General features: G+C 50.2%; 1 protein-coding gene across 6 annotated transcripts in view; it reads left to right on the forward strand.

The window, feature by feature from the left end:
• The window catches only part of MBP (myelin basic protein), a 154,441-nt gene that overhangs the window by 108,905 nt on the left and 24,175 nt on the right, over positions 1–21,361 (forward strand). For 3 of the 6 annotated variants that reach the window (XR_002734235.3, XM_023224780.3, XM_023224781.3), the window contains exons 4-5: positions 7,570–8,006; positions 14,804–14,881. Coding sequence is in view for 4 of the 6 variants with exons in the window: in XM_023224780.3 (XP_023080548.2) it covers positions 7,570–8,006; positions 14,804–14,881 (515 nt within the window). In the remaining 2 variants the exon portion in view is untranslated. The remainder of the gene's footprint in view (positions 1–7,569; positions 8,007–14,803; positions 14,882–21,361) is intronic. The other 3 variants (XR_002734236.3, XM_023224782.3, XM_023224783.3) reach the window with 1 other exon arrangement.

A 21,361-nucleotide genomic window follows, 5' to 3' on the forward strand; every position in this document is an offset into this window, starting at 1 on the left:
TATCTGCACAGACCTCCGGCCCTGGCCTCAGCCCCAGCCTGGTGACTGCCGGCCGGGTGCTGCCACGATACCGGGTCTCCGCCGCCCACATGCTTCGGTTTGCTCCAAGGAAGTTGCAGAGCACGTGGGCCTGGGGCTTGTCGAGGGCGGTCCCACTTGGCCACCCATGTTTCATCCGAGCAATACCTCCAAAAGCATAAATTAGGGTTTGGACTTTAGGAAAGGATAGAGCTGAAAAGTTTAATTCTTTATTCCGGACCTTCAGAGCCATGCTAAATGGTTTTATTAGAAAACTCTCTGCAGAACCAGAAAGAGTGAAATTTTCCTACTGAAGTTAGTTTCTAAACAGAATTCTTTAGACCAGGGGCGTCCCATCTTTTGGCTTCCCTGGGCCACATTAGAAGAAGAATTGTCTTGAGTTACACATAAAATACACTAATAATAGTTGATGAGCTAAAAAGAAAAAAAAGTCACAAAATAACTCATAATGCTTTAAGAAAGTTCATGAATTTGTGTTGGGCTGCGTTCAAAGGCATCCTGGGCTGCATGCAGCCTGTGGGCCACAGGATGGACCAGCTTGCTTGAGACCGTGTGTGTAGAGGCTGACTTAAAAACAAGTGTATAAAAAACAGCTTAACAGCTATCATGCCAGTATCTAAGTTTTTCTAGCAAAGCTAGAAAATTGTGTCTTTCCTTTTGAAGTATACTCCAGAGAATATCAGCATCTTCTATTAGCAAACATTCAATGCTTGTTGGACATCTATGCAGGCCCCGCCCCATCCCAGATATGTTAGAGAATAAATAGAGCCTGGTCCCTGGCCCTTGGAGAGGAGGCCACGTGACTGGAGAGAACAAAGCAAATATGAGACGATTAGAAGAGAACTAAGGAATGACTCTGTGGTGCTGGAGGGTAAGACGCACTCGGAGAAGGGTGTCTGGGCCTCTGAGGGCCAGCCTCCCCAGGGTGGGGACCTGGAGGCAGAGGCAGCAGCATGGCCATTTTTGAGACCACAGAGGTCAAGGGCCTGCGGCAATGCACATGGCGCCCCGGAGGAGAACGAGGGAATCCACAGGCAGACAGAGGAGTGTGTCCTTGGAGCTCACAGAATGAGGAGTCCATGCAGGCACATGAGTTAGGGGCCTTGTGTTGCAAAGCCCTTTACGGATGGTTCCAGTGGTGGTTGTGCAGGCAGTGGAACCATGAAGGGAGCCTGGAGAGGAGGGAATTAGCCACGATGTCGCAGTGGGAGCCCCAGTAGAAAGCGGCAGCAAGCAAAGGAAACGGGGGTTGTGGTCACATAAGAAATAGTCCAAAGAAAGGAGTGGCAGGACCTGGCAACACTTGTGTGCTGGGGACGAGCCACTGGAAGCAGCCAGTCACACTGCCAAAATGAGGCCACGTGGCCTTTCATTAACATCACCTGAGTGGAGGATGAGCTTCCTCAGGTCGTGACGCCTGAGTTTCTTTGGATAGTAAACGCTATCCCCCAAATATCATAGCTGCGTCCTGCTGTGCATTTCTGTGCCTCAGAAACCACTCGGAGATACGTGATACCCCTGCTGTTGCTCACATATGGTCAGTGATTTGAATATCACCACCTTCTAAAGGCCAGCATTGTTCTAGCAATAAGATCAAGGTGTGGTGTTGAAGTTTAAGCAAGTTTTCCTGCAATTGCAGAACTTGATTAATAATACAGAAAATATCATAAGTACGTATTTTGGAAAATGTAGAGCTACATGTTTCACTCATTGTGTAATAAATGCTCTCTTCTGTAAATACCCAAATTTAAAAGTCTGCATTGGGATTTTGTCTGACTGAAGGCAGCATTAGCGGACTAAACTGCACTTGCTCCTACCAAAAATGCTGCACATCCATAGATTTAGACTTCTTCGCATACTTCTTATGTGTTGGGAGAAGCTACTTTGGGGACAAAAATGCCCTTCTCTGTGCCTCACAAATAACTGCATTCAGGGACACAAAGCCCAACTGTTGTAAAAATATTAGTATTCAGATGTTCTTGTGTTTTGTTAATGCGTTTAATTATGTACAATATAGCTATTGTTTTCCTTTCACATTTGCATTAATTTATATTAGCTAGAGAATATAAAGCACAGCTATAAAATCAGACGAATTATTTCTGTTGTTCTTGCAACCTATAAATAAGCATTGCATCCCTGCAAAAACTACAGCTTTGTACTGACCACGGTATTCTTCATGTTGCTTTTTCAAACACTACAATGCAACGATGTATTTAATAATATGTTATAAAACTTAGTGTTCTTACATTGTTGAATTTCACCAGTGGTCCTGGAAGAACGGTGCCACCAAAGTCTGCTGCCCCACCTGGTCCTGCCTTTTCCGCACTTGTCCTGGAGCAGGTGACCTATTTTTCAGGCATAGGGCTCAGCCAGCACAGACACACTGGCAGCTGTGTGCACTCCCTTGAGTGCACGGACGAGACCACCGCGACCCTGGGTTCCAACTGCTGGCCTTACACTTTGTTGTTAGCAAAACATCTATAATGTAAGTGAGAGCAGGTTAACCTGCCTTGGAACCAGGTCTTATGTGGACTGCATGATACGTCTCGTTTACAGGGCAGTTTCTTGACCCAGGCGATTTTTATTTTAAAAAATCAGAAGCACTGGAATCTTTTTTCTGATGAGTGAGAGTTGTAAGTGTGCAAACTTCCACGAATATAAGTAGCAGAAGGAAAGCAGCCCCGTCTCACTCCTCCCGTGCCACCACCCCCTGAACTGGTGCCCTCCCCTCCTCGCATCCCCCAGGTGAGACCGCAGTGCTGAAGGCGCCTGTGTCACGGTGCGTTCTCAGACAGATTCAAAAAAGGCTGCCCACTGCAGTTAGGCAGAGACCCTGGGAAATACACTGAGAAATAAAGAAAGGAGCTACGTTGGAGTCCAAGTGCTCACAATGGCTTAAAAGTAGAGGCTGGGCACAGTGGCTCATACCTGTCATCCAGCATTTTGGGAGGCCGAGGCGGGCGGATCACAAGGTCAGGAGTTTGAGACCAGCCTGGCCAAGATAGTGAAACCCTGTCTCTACTAAAAATACAAAAAATTAGCTGGGCATAGTGGCAGGCACCTGTAATCCCAGCTACTTGGGAGGCTGAGGGAGGAGAATGGCTTGAACCCAGGAGGCGGAGGTTGCAGTGAGCTGAGATTGTGCCATCCCACTCCAACCTGGGCGACAGAGTGAGACTCCATCAAAAAAAAAAAAAAAAAAAAGTGACTGGGCGCAGTGGCTCACACCTGTAATCCCAGCACTTTGGGAGGCCAAGGTGGGCAGATCACGAGATCAGGAGATCAAGACCATCCTGGTGAACACGGAGAAACCCCGTCTCTACTGAAAATACAAAAAAAAAAAATTAGCTGGGCGTGGTGGCGGGCGCCTGTAGTCCCATCTTCTAGGGAGGCTGAGGCAGGAGAATGGCGTTAACCTGGGAGGCAGCAGAGCTTGCAGTGAGCGGAGATCGCGCCACTACACTCCAGCCTGGGCGACAGAGCGAGACTCCGTCTCAAAAAAAAAAAAAGTAGAAGGTGCATCTTCACAGGTACTGTTTTATCTACAGCATCGCCCAAGGTCAGCCACCCGGGAGGCTAGCGGGCTGTCATCTGGCTTAGTCAATAGTGCTATTAATGCAAGAGGCAATTGCATTTTTTATTTAAAGTTTCTACAAGAATTGCTGAACCTGGGTTCCATTTCTGATGGTGCTGTGCCTGTCTGTGTGTGTGTGCATGTGTGTATGTGTACACACTGGTGCATGTGCAAAGGAGCGGGAGGTCACCTAAACGTACCGAGTACGCAGTTAACTCAGGTGGGAGATGCGTCTGCCCCACTCTTCCCTGAGAGCTGCTGCTGAGAGAGGCGGCATCTCCCGTCGCAGAGGCCGCTCCTACAGCTTCATCTGCAGAGCTGCCGGTACCGACGCTGTAGGGAGTGGAGGGTGGAGGACGCGTTCTCAGGGCACAGCACTCTTCCAGGTATTTAGTTTAACAACCTAACATCTCCCAAGTTGAGTGTCTTCTCAATCCACGTGAAGAAATGCCCTCAAAGTATTTTTAGTGTGAACCAAACCACATGAGAAACATCTTTTCCTCACCAACGTGTTTATGACTTTCCCGCCTCTTAGTAATTGTGCAGAGAAGAGTCCACACCGGAGGGCTGGGACCGTCCACTCTCAGGCAGGCCTGTGGCGAGCTAGGTCCTGGGGTGTGGTCTGGGAACGCGGGTTTCCAGAGTGCTCCCACCCACCATACCCTAACCAGGAGGGCGGTTTGCTGTGTGCCTGAAGGGCTGTGAGCACCACATGGTCTGTGCGAAACGGCCTCTTTCCTCTGGAGCCTGGAATCTTGGTGGCACCAAGCGAGGCAGCCTATGAGACCAGCCCCTAGTAAAGCCCTGGGGAAGGGTCTCTAACAAGCCTCCCTAACAGACAGCATTTCATGCGTGGGGTCATGGCACGTGAGCATTTCCCACGGGTCACGGCGTGTGCTGGGAGATTCGGCGTCCCATGTGACTCTGAGGAGGGGTGCCTGGACTTCACCATGCACCTCTCATTGCAGTGAGTCATAGCAGTGACAGGATCTTATCCTAAGTCCCAGGAGCTCTCCTAGCATGTCAGGGAAACTGGAGGGGTCACGGGGACCCCAGGGCAGTTATTAAAAGAAGTTCTTTTTTTTTTTTTTTTTTTGAGACAGAGTCTGGCTCTGCCCCCAGGCTGGAGTGCAGTGGTCGGATCTCAGCTCACTGCAAGCTCTGCCTCCTGAGTTCACGCCATTCTCCTGCCTCAGCCTCCCGAGTAGCTGGGACTACAGGTGCCCGCCACCTCGCCCGGCTAATTTTTTTATATTTTTAGTAGAGATGGGGTTTCACCGTGTTAGCCAGGATGGTTTCGATCTCCTGACCTCGTGATTCGCCCGTCTCGGCCTCCCAAAGTGCTGGGATTACAGGCTTGAGCCACCACCCCCGGCCATTAAAAGAAGTTCTTTGTGGAAACCGACCTAGAAGAAGATCTGTCCACTGCTCACTCTTGGTCACTTGGCAGGCATGCATTCTCAGCTGTTCACTGGTTCCCTGTCTATACCTTCCCCAACCAGGCCGCCTGCAGCCACCCTCCCCACTCCCCCACCCCAGGACAGAGACCTTTCTTTCCTTAGTGTCCCAGCCAGACTCCCAGTCCATGTCCCTCTCCCAACTGCTCAGGATGGAAGCCAAGGTGCCCCCAGCATCTGGGTCCTACCATCTCAGTCGTATCCCTCCACAGAGGCCGCCCACCAGAATCTTCCCTCCCCAGGCCCTGCTGCTTCCCAGACCAAGCCCTGTCTTCTTGCCACATAGCCGCCTGCTCTGCCCTTTCCACCGTCTGTTCACAGTCATCAAGGCTGTGATACCCCTGCTGCTGCGCACAGATGGTCAGTGCTCTGCACAGCCCTCCTGCACCCCAGGTTACTGCCTGGCCCAGGACGTTCTCAGCCCGGACCCACACAGGCCACTGCCCCCCAGGTTACTGCCTGGCCCAGGACATTCTCAGCCCAGCTGTCCTCCCAGATCCAGGACCAGCATGACCACTCTCCTGCTGCTTCTGCCACATGTAAGCCGATTCCTCACAGGTTTCCAGGGGGGCCTGCCTTCCCCTCTGCCAGAAGCATCCTCCCCAACTTCCCCAAGTCCTCGCAGGGCCCAGACTCTCATCATGTCCAGATGTCACTTCCACAAGGACCTTCTGCTGACCCAAGCCCTCTCTCCTTTCCTGTTCTCTTGCCTGATGTGAAGTTGCACATTGCATGAGTCTCCTGGGGCTGCCAAGACAAATTACCACATGCTGGGAGCTTAGCTGTGATCATTGTGAAGGCCGGAAATCTCAAGCTGAGATGTCTGCAGAGCCCTGCTTCCCCCGAAGGCTCTGCAGGAGAATTTGCTCCATGTCTCTTACTCCTGGTGGTGCCAGAAGTGCTTGGTGTTCTGCGGCTTGTAGATGCACCCCGCCAGGCTCTGCCTCCGTCTTCACACCTCTTCCCTGGGCATCTGTGCCTGTGTCCAAACTGCTCTCTTCTTACAAGGACACCAGTGATTGGAGTAGGGCCCACCCCACTGCAGAATGACCTCATCTTCACTTGATTCCATCTGCAAAGATCCTATTTCCAAGTAAGGTCACATTCACAGGTACAGAGGTTAGGATGTGGATGTATCGTTTGGAGGGATACTATTCAATCCATAACATACATTTTCACCTGCTTTCCCCACTAGAATGTAGGTTTCACGAGGACAAGGACCACATATTGTTCATCACTAACTCAGACATCTAGAACAGTACATTACACCTATTTGGTACTCACAAATAATGGATGGATGGATGCATGGGTGAACAGATAGGTAAATGGATGGATGCATGAGTGGATGGATGGATGGATGGATGGATGAGTGGATGAGTGGATGGATAGGTGGATGGATGAGTGAATGGGGGATAGATGGATGGATGGATAAATGGACTGATATGTGGATGGGATGGATGGATGGATCGATGGATGCATGCATGAGTGGATAGATGGATGGGTGGGTGGATGGATGAGTGGATGGATGAATGGATGGATGAGTGGATGGGGGATGGATGGATGGGTGTGTATGGATGGATGAATAGATGGATGGATGGGTAAATGAACTGATATGTGGGTGGATGGATGGATGAATGGATGGATGGATGGATGAATGGACAGATAGATGTATCGATGACTGGTATTACAGGACTATGTGAGTGAATCCTGTTTTCTGTAGATAAGTAATAGAGTTTGGAGAGGAAACTAAGTAAATGATATTCATTTAAACCTAACACTATAACTTGAAAGTAAAGTGGATTTATTGTCATTTGTGTCAGAAATGCTGTGTTTTTGGAGAAAGCTATGAGATGCTGGTATACAACATGAAATTTCTCAGTCCCACTTCAGATTTCTAATTGTTTCTGCTTCCAGAGGAGAAGCCAAGTCAAAATGTCCTGAATAAGCAGTTCTCTGTTGCGAGAGGCCTCTTGTGGAATCTGGGATTGAAAAAAATTCTAAATGCCCCACTTCTTTCAGGCATGAATTGCAAAATGTGGCAAGTTTTGCTTCTACCAAGAAAACTAAAAACACCTTTTGTGAAATAAACGATCCTTACATATTTAACTTATGCACCAGTGGCCTTTTAAACAGTCCATGTCCCGTGAAGGTGCCTGCACATCTGGGCTCTCCAGGAGCACCCATGGCAGCACCCAGGAAGAAACGCTGACGTGGCTGCTCTGCGTGCTCCTACTACTTCATCGGGAAGCCTTGGTGCATTTTACCCAGGGTGCCAAATCTCTAGTAACCGAGGAATTCCCAGGACCTTCTGAAACCCAGAGCTGCAATAAGGCTGCTCCATCCAGGTTAGCTCCGTCCTAGGCCAAGGGCTTTATGAGGACTGCACATATTCTGTGGGTTTTATAGGAGACAGCTAGGTCAAGACCCCTCAAAGAAAGCTGCTTTGTCCAGCGCTCAGCTTTGCACAGGCCCGTATTCATATCTCATTGTTGTTTGCAGGAGAGGCAGATGCGAACCAGAACAATGGGACGTCCTCTCAGGACACAGCGGTGACTGACTCCAAGCGCACAGCGGACCCAAAGAATGCCTGGCAGGATGCCCACCCAGCTGACCCAGGGAGCCGCCCCCACTTGATCCGCCTCTTTTCCCGAGATGCCCCGGGGAGGGAGGACAACACCTTCAAAGACAGGCCCTCTGAGTCCGACGAGCTCCAGACCATCCAAGAAGACAGTGCAGCCACCTCCGAGAGCCTGGATGTGATGGCATCACAGAAGAGACCCTCCCAGAGGCACGGATCCAAGTACCTGGCCACAGCAAGTACCATGGACCATGCCAGGCATGGCTTCCTCCCAAGGCACAGAGACACGGGCATCCTTGACTCCATTGGGCGCTTCTTTGGCGGTGACAGGGGTGTGCCCAAACGGGGCTCTGGCAAGGTGAGCTCTGAGGAGTAGAGGAGCTTTAGTTTAAATGGAAAAGCAAAGGAGAAATCAGTAGGTGAACTAAGCCATTAGAGGAAGAACTGGCATGTAGCCTCTTGCTGTCTAAGGTCTCGGTCCATGCTGGAGAATGCATATGAGCCCAAGCGTGTGGGCCTGAGTGGCTGCTTAGGACGTTTTCATTTAACTCACCACCCCCCTCTTCCTCACAAGGGATGGCGGCCGGGGTGTGGCTCAAGAATGTGAGGACATGCTGAATTCTGGATGTCTAAGGGTGCCTGGACATGGGCATTGCGGAAAGAGAGCCACATTCTCGGGGTGTCTGGTGGTGTGCGTGTGCGGACTTGATGACTGATGTGCCTCTGCGGCCCACACGCTGGGGTTCAGCCCTGGGTTATGGTCTTTTTCCCAGGAGTCAGTGCTGCTGGCTTCATGTTGCAGCAAAATCATAAGACTGAGGAAGACTTTTGAACAAATTCCTCAGTTTAAATCCGCCTTGAGCAGACTTTCTCTGTGGTGTGAGAAGTGGAAGGGGTGGAGGGATAAATGAGTGTCTATGAATCAAAGCTTTATTATCTTGTGATTCCATTAATTTGCATACAGAGTCTTAGAGGTTTCTTTATTTAAAAGCAAGTGTTCTGTGGATAAAAATATATTACAAGGAGGAAAAAAAAAAAACAAAACTCTGCCGTGGGGTCCGGTGTCTAGGAGTAGCTTCTGCAGTTGATTGTCAGTGGCGAACGTGTTGCTGCTGGTTCATCAAAGCACTGGTCCCTGAGTGCCATTCGGATCACAAATGCAGCATTTCACATGATGTTTAGAGTGTTTGGTGGTTGTGTAATTTTGGAGAGAGAGAAGTTTTTCCCAAAAAAGTCCCTAGTTTATTGGGTGTTCTCTCACAACCTGTAAGATGCAGCTGTTTTTCTGCCTATGCGCAGGGCTGATTCTGGAATTCTGGAAGGCCTTGTGGGAGTGTAAAAGGCTTTTGAATAACGTGTGGAACACAGCTTCTCATTCTGATAACACACAATCATAAAAACCATAGGGCAACTTGGAGTTAAGGAGTTTCTAAAATTTGCTTTAGTCTCCAACTGAAATTCTTTATTGATCATGAAATTGTTGAAGATAAACGAATGTCAGTTTTACCTTTCCTGTGGGCATGAAAGCACATGGAAGTTTCAGGCAACTGTTAACTTCTCTACCATCTGCTCTGCGTTGAGATTTCAGGTCATGACGCTTGCCATGACTTATTTGTAAATGACATTTGGTGTATCTTAGATACTCAAGGAATTGATATTCTGGCTAGTTCTTTCAGAGTATTTGTAGACATTTTCTTTTCCTTTGTGGCAGTCCTCCCTCATCCTGAAATGTTGGTGTTCCAACCTATTTCTAATGCTAATCTCAACGGGAAGCACTTTTGCAAGCCCAGCTATCAAACCACACCAGATATGTATGGTTCGGGTTGCCCAATGAAGTGTGCTGTTATGCTAAGCACCCCTCACACATACAGCATCACTGGTTTTGAAACCTTGAACTATTCTGCTTACTTCAAGGTACAGAAAAAAAAAAAAAAAGTACTTAAACTGTACAGAAAAGATGAAATCGCTGGATAGTATGTATTGTAAAACAAGCTTCATGTCAGTGATAATGGTTTAAGTTGAAATAAAATGGTGAAAGCATTGATATCAATCATTGTGACTTTATCTCCAAAGGATATTGAAACACATAGATGTTTTTCTTCCTTTATGGTGAGATTACAGCCTTTATTGTCTTAAATCTCTTATACTCTTCAATATTTTCAAAGAAAACATTCTAGTCTCAGAAATAGTCCATCTCTTTGCAAAACAGGGCTGCCCAATTTTCAAGGACCCAGAAAAATCAAAACACTTTCAAAAATTTAAAAAATAAAAATAATTTTCACATAGTTACTTTAGGAATTTTGAAGTGTCAATTCTTTTCACTATTGAGTGTTGAATATAGAAGATTTTTTTAATGAACAGGCTTGCCCTTTGATGCCAAAGGCAAAAAAAAATAATAACATTTGCACATGTGATCATACAGCAACCTGTGAGGTGTCCCGGTGGAAAGCACGCAGTGGGGATGTGTATTTGTTCCACTCAACTATTTTATCACAAAGTGTCGTAAACATGGGAGATGAAAGCTTAACTCTCTCTACACCCAGCTACAAACCCACAGTGGCCCTAAAAATCTGGGGTATTCATTGGTGTGGGCTGCCATGGAGGAATTTTTGGTTTTGTTTTTATTTTTATTTGTTGCTCTGTTTACAAATCAGGAGAGCCCCGTTTTTATATGCTAGGAAGGTCCTTGTGATAGACCAAAGAGGTGTGAAAACGGGAGAGGCAGAAGGCCTGAGCCCTGTCTCTCAGGACCACGGCAGCCTGCCCCGCACACAGTTCTTCCGCTTCCCATCCAGAACAAGGTTTCCTGGCAGATTCCTGCCAGGCTCTGAATGGAGCTCCCCATGACCCTATAAAAGGGGCTGTTTGTCCCCTCCCACCCTCCTGGGTCTTCCTCCCTCCCCTTGGGGGCACGTGGCCGCTGGTACCACATGTTGGAGCGGCCGCCCCCGAGCCCGGGAATGCCCTGACAACACCCACGCTGGTGCTGCTGGGAGCTGACATTCAAGAAAAGTGCATTAAAAATTCCTTGAGGAGGCATATTCTTTTGAGAGCCATAAATGAAAAGTGCATTCACAGGGAACGTGCTCCTTTGTTGTGAGAGGAAAGAAAGGACTGTTGTTGCCTTTAAGGAACGGGTTTCCCAGTTCCCCAGAATGTCAGGGTCACATGAGGAATGGGTGGGCGCTTAGGGTCAAGACTGGTGTGTGCTTGGCCCAGCAGCTTCTCTCCAAGTGACCTCCCCAGCATCCCTCCCGTGCCAGTGCTCATATCTGAGGCCACTTGAGTGTCACGAGGCAGAGCCTGGAAACATTCGCTTTGGAAACCGTTCCTTCCTTTTTATGTGGAGGAAGTAAGGTTTCACAAAACGCCTAAGCTGGACACGGTGATGTGCCACTGGGACGGTTCCCAAAACAGAAAGCAGCCAGGACATCCCAGTCCCCCACTTCTCCGTGCTGTGTACTTTTAGGGAGTTTTTTGAAAGCTGGCTTCTGACTGATGATTTTGTCTATTTTTCTGTTTTACATTAAAACCTTCATTTATCAACCTGCTCTTCTCAGCATTCTTCTACTCAGCATTCCGTATGACTTCCATGCCTCTCATTGTGACTGGGTAGGAGAAGACTGTCTGTCATCCAGTGCTGTGGGGTGTAGTCAGCCCTGTACGTTCATCAGAATGTTCTGCTGCCTGATTTTTTTTTCCACTGCGTTTTAATTTCATTAAACATGTTTTAGTTCTACAGTAACCTAATTCCTCATTGTTAACATGAGATCCTAATTCTGTAGCTGTGTTCTGTAATCCCACAAGGCGTGTACCATTTGGAGACACATGAAGGATACAGTAGACGGCACGGAGGGCAGAAACTCACAGGGCTGTCCTCCCTCCCCAGAGCACAATGTGCACCCAGAACCAAATTCAATCTCATTCATCATGAGCGTGCGTGGCTGCTGATCCGGCCACCTGGTGCCTCCATTGGATAAGAGGTTTGGCCAGAGATTCTTCTAGAGAAAATCCAAAAATGGGGGGTGCATTTGTTTCTGCCCCCAAATACCTTTTGAGATTTCTTATAGGCATTCCTCTCAAAGTCTCATTACCCTGATCAGTTATTAATCGGAGGCTACCCTGGCCCAGTCGCCAGCTGCTCACTGTGTCCTTCTGTGGTCTCAGGAGCTGCAGTTGTGGCTGTTGTATGAATAGACGATAGTTAATTAGACGGGCTATGTCTGTACTGGCAGTGATGTGGCAACGTTCTCTGTATAAGCGATACATTTGTAAATCATGGTCATGTATCTGATGGCAATTGCCTGTGGTGGTTGTATCATGATTTTATTTTATTATGAGCTTTTTGCTTTATATATTTCTCTGCCTTTTTATGCATTCATTAAACAGTTTAACAGACCAAGGACAGTGTACTAATTGCATGTGAACTTTTTTAAGTTGTCGTGTTTGGTTTGCCCTCCCTACATCAGTGTGCTGCGTTGCTGGCATTTCTGTGGCCTGGTGACACAGCTGGCAGGTAAGTCTGGGCACCCGAGCTCCTGTGCGGGAAGGTCGCAGTTGCTCGCTCGTCTGCTTTTACTACCCAAAGACACTAGACTCTCTTATCCCCTGACAGTTCGGTGTGCTGGTCTTTCTGTGATGACTATTCTGATTCTGCCTGAAGTTTCTTCTGCTTCTCTCAAAGCATCCTCCTGCGAATGTTAGGGCAGGGTGGATGCGGAGCAGACCCCACTGGCCGGTGCTGTCACGGACACAGCCCACTCCTCCAGAACTTCCTGAATGAACGTGCACATGGGTGTCCGTACCCACAGAGCCCCCCGGGAGCTCACACACAAGGGGGGTCATGGGAACCTCGAGACACTGAAATGAGGGGATGGTGCTGGCTCTGAAGGATGATAATGTGTATGAGATGAAGGGGAAACTTGGGGTCCTTGAGAAATTAGAAACAAGAGTAAAGATCAGTGATTGGCTTGGATGTGGTCCCGCCTTTCATGTCCATCAGATCCTCATCTTAACCCAACTCCTCCCTTTAAACTCATTTGCATTTTAAAGCATTCATTTCTCTCATCGTTGATTTTCCTTTGATAAAATGTCTGGACATTTGATAACAGGCAATTCTGATCGGTGAATTAGGAGCTTGGCTTGACATCTGAGGGAGTAGATCATCCTTAGGAAAAAAACACACAGTAGCACTCGTGAAAATCACTTAGATATTGATTCAAATTTGAGAACTACGGACATTTCCTATCAAACCCTGATTCAATGTTTTTGTAAAGTTTTTTCCTTTATGTCTATCAGCACATTCTTAATGCTCTGAAATCATCCTACTTCATAAAAAGGTAGTAAAACAAGGAGAAACAGCTAAAGAACACTGAACTCTTTTGAGGGAGCCCCGTAAAAGCAGACTTAGCACACACAATTTCTCCTAAGAGGTTATTCTTGCCTTTCCTCTTCTCTGGCCCTTGCATTTGGCCTCCCTCTTCCTGGCGCTGGGAGTGGCAGGCAGCTGGGGCTACAGGTTGCATTTCCTGAAAACCATCAGTGGGATGCCTTATACCTACCTCAGTCACCTGCCTTCCCCATAGGTAGAAGGGGAGTCGGTGGAGGGGCTTCACACCAGCCCACAGAGCCACGAGAACATGTCTCACAGTGATGATCCGCTTCGTGAAGAAGAGCCATTGTAGGAGATGGAGGGAAAAGCAATAGAAAGTTCTTTGCATGTTGGCCCCGTGCAGAGCGTGCATTTGCTCATGCTCGTGGACGCCAGCTGATGGGAGTCACTGCTTACGGGGCAGCCAAGTCTCATCAACACAGCAACTCCCACAGGCTTGTCCACGGAGACATCCTCTAAAGTAAATACTCAATTTACTTACTCTTTAATATCATAAATTAAAGTCACCAGAAATTCCTGCTAATATAGAAATAGCCTCTCTCATGCAGGGAGAATCCATTATGAGACATACAGCTAAGCACACACTCACCACAGATTTGCCTCTGAAAACCCCAGTGTGTTCACTTTCCATAATACTTCTAGAATGTGCTCACATTCTTCAGTGTCGGAACTACTCTATTCTCACGCATATCAGCTGCTAACCTGGTTAAAAGAATCCATTTCATCTGCAGCCAATACATCTCCTGAAACCTATTACACTGATTTCATCTCTTGACCACTACAAGTCTCTCTCCTCTTTCTCTTCTTTTCTCTGTCTTCATTTTGCTGTAGCAGATAATCAAATAGACACTTCTTGCAGGGCACTTACCTTGGTCCTATAATAGTCTTTCAGCTGCGGCCCTCAAAGTTCATTGATATAGCAGATACTCTCGTGTAACTGACAAAGAGAATACATTAACTTAGAAGCAAATGCTACTTAGGAAGATCTGTAACCGCAGAGCTCAGGTGAGTGCACAGCTCCTGCCCCCGCCGAGGAAGATTAACTTCCTACTTGTGTTAAATTCCTAACCTTCACCGGTAGCAAGGAAGAATGCCAGCAAGAAAATCAACTTTAAGCAATTGGCTCAAGTGACTTTGCACACTTGCTCCTAAAATGATTTCCTTATGCTCTGCAGAAAATGTGAAAAGGTCCGTCTTTGGTTCACTGAACCGTCATAGAGCAGGAACAGTTTCAACTTGTGAATCCAACGCAGAAGCTAACACACTTGCTCTAAAAATACAACTCTACAAGGAAAGTGGAATGTAAAATTTATCCATTCCACGGTAGACGTCAAAAAACCCTTTTAGTGCACTTTGCTCCGGCCTGGGAAATGCCTTCCGCCCTGGAGCGTAGAAATCTTTCACAGCTGGTGCCTGCCGCCATATTGAGAACACTTGGTCGCATTGTTTGATACAGGGCCTCAGAACAGACTTTGGAGGAGAGAGTTCTTCCCTGAACTTTCCTTTTGCTCCTATTTCCTGAGTCCTCCGGGCCGCATGCCTGCCCTCTGACCTCCCATCACCTCTTGCTGGTCCGTCCATCATCCATCATCTGCACACGCCTTGTTCGCTCACTGTCGTCCTGCATCCTCCACCCCCTGCTCACTTCTCTTCACTCTGGGTTCTTGCCAAGCCAGCGCTAGAGGAGATTTGCTGGAGGACTCTGGGGCACTGCCAGCGGCGCCCACCCGGACTCACGCAGCCCACTCTGTGTCCCCCGGCAGGTACCCTGGCTAAAGCCGGGCCGGAGCCCTCTGCCCTCTCATGCCCGCAGCCAGCCTGGGCTGTGCAACATGTACAAGGTAAGATGCCGGCGGGTCCCCACCCATTGGGGCCAGGGGTGACCTGCCCTTGCCTGAGCTCTCAGCCACTGCCCCTCGGGGCAGGCAGTGTCACTGCCAGGGGTCCACCCCCAGCCTCTGGGGCATCTGTGAGGCCGTCATAGCCAAGAGGCAGGCCTCCCCCGCGAGAAAGCAGTTGCAGGAAAAGACATGGAGGGCCTGCCTTTGAATCCTTGGAGGGGCTCCTCTGCAAAGGGCATGGCTGTCAGCTCAGGATGATGGGCAGCCTTGGTGACAGGGTCTGCCTCACTTTGCCGAGACCTGAAGCGCGTGGAGGGGCCTGGGAGTGGCTCTGGTATTGAGGGCTGGCCTGGACCATGGCCACATGCAAACCTGTGCCTGAGTGTGCTTTGAAAACTAGTGCCTAACAGACATTTAGCACGCACTGTACACACAGGTTGAATTGAGCTCTAAACGATGAGTGTCCTTGGGACGTCTGGTCCCTCTGGGCTCTGTCCTCACCTGAGCCCAGCTGAGCTCTGTGTAGGAAGTGGGCTGTCTGTGGCCTGTCCTCATCTCCTTGTGTGGCTGCCAAGGCTTCTCAAAGCACATAGGTGCCAGGAGTAATCACAAAGAAGAGGGCAGCCAGGAGGAGAAGGGGACAGGGACAAACCCAGAGCTGCCACTGACGTCACCATGAGCAAGGCTGCTGTTTGCACACAAGGAGCCGTCACCACAAACCTGCGTCCACCGGGCCCCCTTCCAGATCCAAGCCACCACCGTCTGCACCTGGGCACCTGGCTTTTTAAGCGTGGGAATATGCAAAAGATTGGAAACATGTGCTCAAGTACTTAAATAGCGAGAACATTTCACGAGTGTGCTCAATGGAGCAGCCGGTGTGAGGGAGAGCTGGGGTACCCCTCTTCAGAGGCCTGCAAGGTGGGACCATTTACACTGAGCAGGGAGCACAGGAGCGTGGGGGACAGGACGCCTGCGGATGCCAAAACCTGGAGCCCCTGACGGGGAAGCGTCTGCCAGGTATGGCTGCATGTCAGACGTCATGCTAGTGCCTGGGTGTCCAGGGCTGCACCGCCGCGGGCCAGGAGTGGGTTTATGAGGAATGAGGATGTGCCTGCTGGCCCCAGGATGGCCAGTCCAGGGCAGTGGCTGAAAGTGCAGCAGAGGAAGCCAGGGCTTGGGGGCAGGAGGGCCCTGGGGGAGCCAGGGCCAGACAAGGGCCAGGTGAGAGCCCCACGGTGGTCGTGGGACTCGGAGTGACTGGCGGCTGCGGCTGGGGAGAAGGATTTCTTCCTCAAGCCACAGGGGAGGAGGCGACCGTGCACCCTGGGGGGGTCTCGGTGGTTTGGACGCCCATCCTGAGAGTCTGTGTTTAACTTGAATCGTGCCTTAGTTGTGAAGCCGCGCTTGATTTTCGAGGACTCTTTTGGTGATTGGAACCACCACCACCACCCCCAGGCAGTTTCTGAGGGTCCCCTGTCCTTCTGGGAGGCCTCTTCCCTGGGATGCACTGGGGCTGTGGCCACCTGGGCTTCACTGAGACCAGGACGGGGCTGCAAACACCTGCCCCTGCCTGGGAGGCACCGACCCTTCCAGCCGCGCCCTGGAGAGCAGTGCTGGTGAGAAGGAGGATTTTAAGTCTGGGTAGGAATATCTGATGTGTGGGAGGGTTGAGCGAAGGGTAGCACAGCACCCAGTGTGTGACGCGCTGGCAGGTAGCGGCTTGCCCCCTGCCCCGTTTCCTGCTCTGCGAGAGGCATGCTGTCCTCAGTGGACCCTGGCCACAGAGAGATGCAGCCTCTGCCAGAAACCCCATGTTGCCAAGCAGAGTGGAGAGGATCGGAGTCCTGGGCTTCTGTATCCGGGTCATAGTAAGAAACTCAACAGAACGCTTCATTCCTCTTCTAAAAAAATGATTTAGCAGGGAAAAGCAGCCCTCTGTTCTCCACAGCTTCATCCTGGACAGGTTTTGCATGTACCTTTAAAAACCTGGTCAAAGATAAGTGAATTCTCTGCACAATGCTTTGTCCACGTGACAGACCGCGCCTCACTCCTGTGCACACAGGGCAAGGTCATTGAAAGTCCTGCAGGCTTCCACGACTCGGCTCCTTGCACTCCACGCTTGTGTACTTGTGGACACCCCATTCTGGCCCAGATAGGAAAAGCAGTAGGGCTGTGTGTGTGGTATTTACATGTCTATGGAGTGAAGGGAAAAGGAAGATAAGCGTAAGTTGAAACTAAAGCCTGGGCAGGCTGTGTGGGCTCCCAGCGTTGCTCCTGATGGTCAGAGAACCCTCCCAGGGCTGCGTGCTAGAGGCCTCAAGTTCTCCCTCCAGCCCCCTGAGCAGGGGCCGGCGATGCCTGGCTCACAGAGGCCGTCTCTGCAGGAGGCGTACACAGAGGGGGCAGGCAGGCTGGTCTGAGAGCCCCCAGGGGTGCCCCTGCCTGAAGACAGTGGCAAGCCCATACCACTTGCATACTGAGTGGAAGAATAAGCGAGGAGCTTCCCTCCCTCGTCTCTGAGAAGCAGCTTTTGAGTTTGAATGTCTTCCTCCAGTATTTTGGGATGCTCTGTTATTGTAAAAAGTGGCTGTGAAGGCACCAGCCACGGAGGAAGGAATTGCAAGGCTGGAGGCACTAAATGGTTTTAAAATACAGAGAGATTTTAAAATACGGGGATTCCGTGACAAAGGACCCTTGAATCAGCTCCCAACGGAGACAGAAGCAGCTGGGTGGAAGGCTTAGGCTGAGAAGCGCCAGGAACCAGCAGAGTCAGAACCGAGCACTCCCTGCCCTGTGACTCAGACACCCACAGCACTCATGCCCTTAGCTGAACGGAGGGTCTCTGCCTGGGTCCACCTCACCCTGTGTCCTCTCCCTCCTGTCTGTCCGTCTGTCTGCTTCTCCCTCTCTCCCTCCCTCTTCCTGTCTCTCTCTTCCCTCTCCCTGTCTGTGCAAACACACCGGGAGGGTAAGGGAGACACCCCAGCTATGAATCCGGCAACGACGAGATGAAGAACAACCTGCTCCCGTGCCGCGGTGCCCCCTCCAGAGCGGGACCCTGCTCCCAGCTCCCTGACTCCTGGGGACACCGGTGCTCTCAGGGCTGACAGGGCTCTTTTCTTTGAGGACTGGAAGGCGGGCAGCAGGAGCACAGGAGGGGAATAGTGTGACATCTGAGAACCCAAAAGCAAGCCGGGGAAGCAAGGTTTCCAAGGAGAGGAGGAACACACACGATGGGTAACGGCCACGTGGGAAGTAGAGCCACTGTTCTCTGCAGTTCCTCTGTCTGCACAGCCCCTGCCCGCCCGCCTGCCTGTCCATCCGGCTCTGCAGGTCCCTGGAACCTGGTGCTAGGCCTGCGCTGGAAGCTGGAGTGAGGGCACCTGCGGTGCAGCTGGACAGGTGGCCCCCGGCAGGGCGGCTCCTCTCGGCCGCACCAATGGTGCCAGCTCCTCCAAGCTCCAAGCTCAGCCTGGGGCCCAGGACACTGACCTAAGCAGGAAGGGGCTGCTCTGGGCTTCCAGCTCTGCTCTGGGCTTCCAGCAGCCGCCGTCTCCGAGTCCTTGGACGTCCTTTCTGCCTATTTCTCACAGACCCTTGTGCTCCTAGCCTGCCTCGGAGGACACGGTCTACCCCTCAGCCTTGGCGCCCATGGAGGCTTCTGGAAAGACCTGCCCTGCCTCCGAATCCGCCATCACCCAGCACATTGGCATTTAGGAGGCAAAACATTTTGTGCCACGGGAAAGCACAGGATTAAGAACCAAAAATGCTTGGCTCAGGTCTCATGGCACCACGTCATAGCCCTGGACCTGGGGCAGGTGTCTGTCTTCTCCGAGCTTCCTTCCTTCTCCTGTAAAACAGCAACGGTGGCAAAAGCATCACCTGTCCTGCAGATGCTGTGGAACGTTGTGCCGATAGAGTGAGAAAAGCAAATGCCCCATAGGAGCCTCGTCCTCTGAAAACATTGGTGTCATTGTAACCCTGCCCCAGGGCCGCTCCACACTCGTGCAATTTTGGAAGAGGCTTGGTGACCCTCGGAGCTGCTGGGGAGAGCAGCACTGGCTCTAAAAAGCCCTGGTGGCCCCGGCCCCTCTGCCCCTCAAGGCTGTAGCTTTGGGTCCTCTGTGTTTCTGTGCTGGGGCCTTAGTTTCCAAAACTGTAAAATGAAGATCACAGTGGTTAACCCCACATCAATCGCTGCTCCCACCTTCTTAGAAGGAAATGGCAAAATCAAGCCTCAAAAGCTCCGTGGTCCGGGCAGCTGGACGAGAACTTCACCCTCTGGCCGTCAGCTCCAAGTCATCTGCGCTTGGGAAGCAGCCGTCTCGGAGCCTCCCCTGTGGGAGAGAAGTCCCTCTTGCCATGGGGAAGAGGAATTGTTTCCGTGGGTCTCTCCGGACGAGGAGCAGAGACCCTGTTTCCTGGAGCTGTGGTCACCAAGGGTGTGCTCCTGCATGGAGACGCCGTGGCAAAATGGTACCCGGGGGTGAGCTGCCATCAAGGTGCTAACCAGAGAGGCCATGGCACAGCCACCCCGAGGAAAGCACACAGCCATTTTAAGAACTTCCTCGCCACTCTGACAGCAGCTCTCGGCTCTGACAGGTGCTGTCTGTCCACCTCCATTGCTTCTCCCTCTTCAGCACACTCACCAGGACGAGGAAGCTGGAACCCAGCATCAAAACTCTTCCCCTTTGAGATTAAACCCAGATCAGAAAAATGCAGCCACTGAAAGGGTTTACTTAATGGCAGAAGCACAGGCTGCCGACCTTTGACTTTTGTGTCCTTCTGTGCCCAGAGCCAGAGCCCCAATGTGGGTCCCACGAGGTTTCGTGCCAAGAGGTCTCTGATGCCAACCCCTGTATCACCGGGGACACAGGCAAAGGCCCCCAAAGGAGGCCGCGGGAGCTTCACTGCCGCGTGAAACACGGGAGAGAAAACATGACCAGATATGCCCTGACCACATCTACAAAAGCAGTATCTGAATCTCTGTGTCCAGCCTCACAGTTTGCTAAGAGGAGAAACGCTGATTTTCCTGTCATGGGGCAAGTCAACAACCCCCCACGGAGAGCACCAGGAGGGAAACCACACGCAGGTCACGGTCGCCCGTGGACACCACCACCTGCAGCACTCTCAATCCCAGTGTCTGCAAGGAGCTGTATCTCCTGGACAGCCTCAGGTTACCTGAAGTCTGCATCAGAACTAAAGGCATGTCTGTGGATTTTTTCAGACATAGAGAAAAGCCCACTATTCTGGATGGTACACAGCTTTCTGTAAAGAAAATAAATGCCCGCGACTTTCATCAACTCATGCGAGCCAATGATTCAGGAATAAACATAATCTTCAACCTGGCAAAGGGCAAAAGCACAGGAAAACCTGCATCTGTCATTCAGACAGAAAAGAATTCTTGCCGGGCGCGGTGGCTCACGCCTGTAATCCCAGCACTTTGGGAGGCCGAGACAGGCGGATCACAAGGTCAGGAGATCGAGACCATCCTGGCTAACATGGTGAAACCCCGTCTCTACTAAAAAATTACAAAAAACTAGCCGGGCGAGGTGGCGGGCGCCTGTGGTCCCAGCTACTCGGGAGGCTGAGGCAGGAGAATGGCGTAAACCTGGGAGGCGGAGCTTGCAGTGAGCAGAGATCCGGCCACTGCACTCCAGCCTGGGTGACAGAGCGAGACTCCGTCTCAAAAAAAAAAAAAAAAAAAAAAAAAAAGAATTCTCTCCAGATTGCAAAATCCAAAATGCCCTGATATTGCTAGAAAAAAAAAAAATCTATTATACTCTCCTGAGGCGTGGTAGGAGCTGTTTGACCAGAAATGGGCATGCTTTTTTTCAGAGGAAGCTATTATTTAATTAGTATTGTAACTAGTATTTAAAAGAGAACCACAGTGTTCTGTGATTTCTTGGAATTGCCAGAGTATTGTGATGTCAGCGGGATGGGGAGTGAGAATAAGGGAGACACCATGGCCCACCATTCACGGTCGGATGTGTCATCTCATCTGCAGCCGTGCAGGCTTTGACACATGTGTTCTATCCAATAATACTGATTTCATTGGTGCCTGTTTTAGCTGCTGGGCCAGTTGCCATGGGAAACAGATGCCATGACCCTAAGCTTCAGACAATTTGCAGGGGGTCTGCTGTTCACCACTCCCATTGGTTTTTAGGTAGAAAATACACATGCATTGAAACAGAAGATCCCTGGAGAGAAAGGAGGCTGCCACGTAGGTGACTGTCTCCTTTGAGCATCTTTAAGGAGGATCATTTAATCACTTAAACAAGGTTTCTGGGGATGTAAAGGATCTTTGTGAGCCATGAAAGAAGTGTGATGCAGGGGAAAAATGGCAGAAAATGTGCATCTAGTTCATCTAGAACTACATTTTACGATCCTAATTCAAAAAATACACCGAAGACGCATATTATCACTTTCACAAGAAAAAAATTATATCAAATATTCCGCTGTGTTCTTTCTTACCATGGC

This window comes from Piliocolobus tephrosceles, chromosome 18 (genome assembly GCF_002776525.5).
Source record: "Piliocolobus tephrosceles isolate RC106 chromosome 18, ASM277652v3, whole genome shotgun sequence".
In the NCBI taxonomy this organism is placed as follows: domain Eukaryota; kingdom Metazoa; phylum Chordata; class Mammalia; order Primates; family Cercopithecidae; genus Piliocolobus; species Piliocolobus tephrosceles.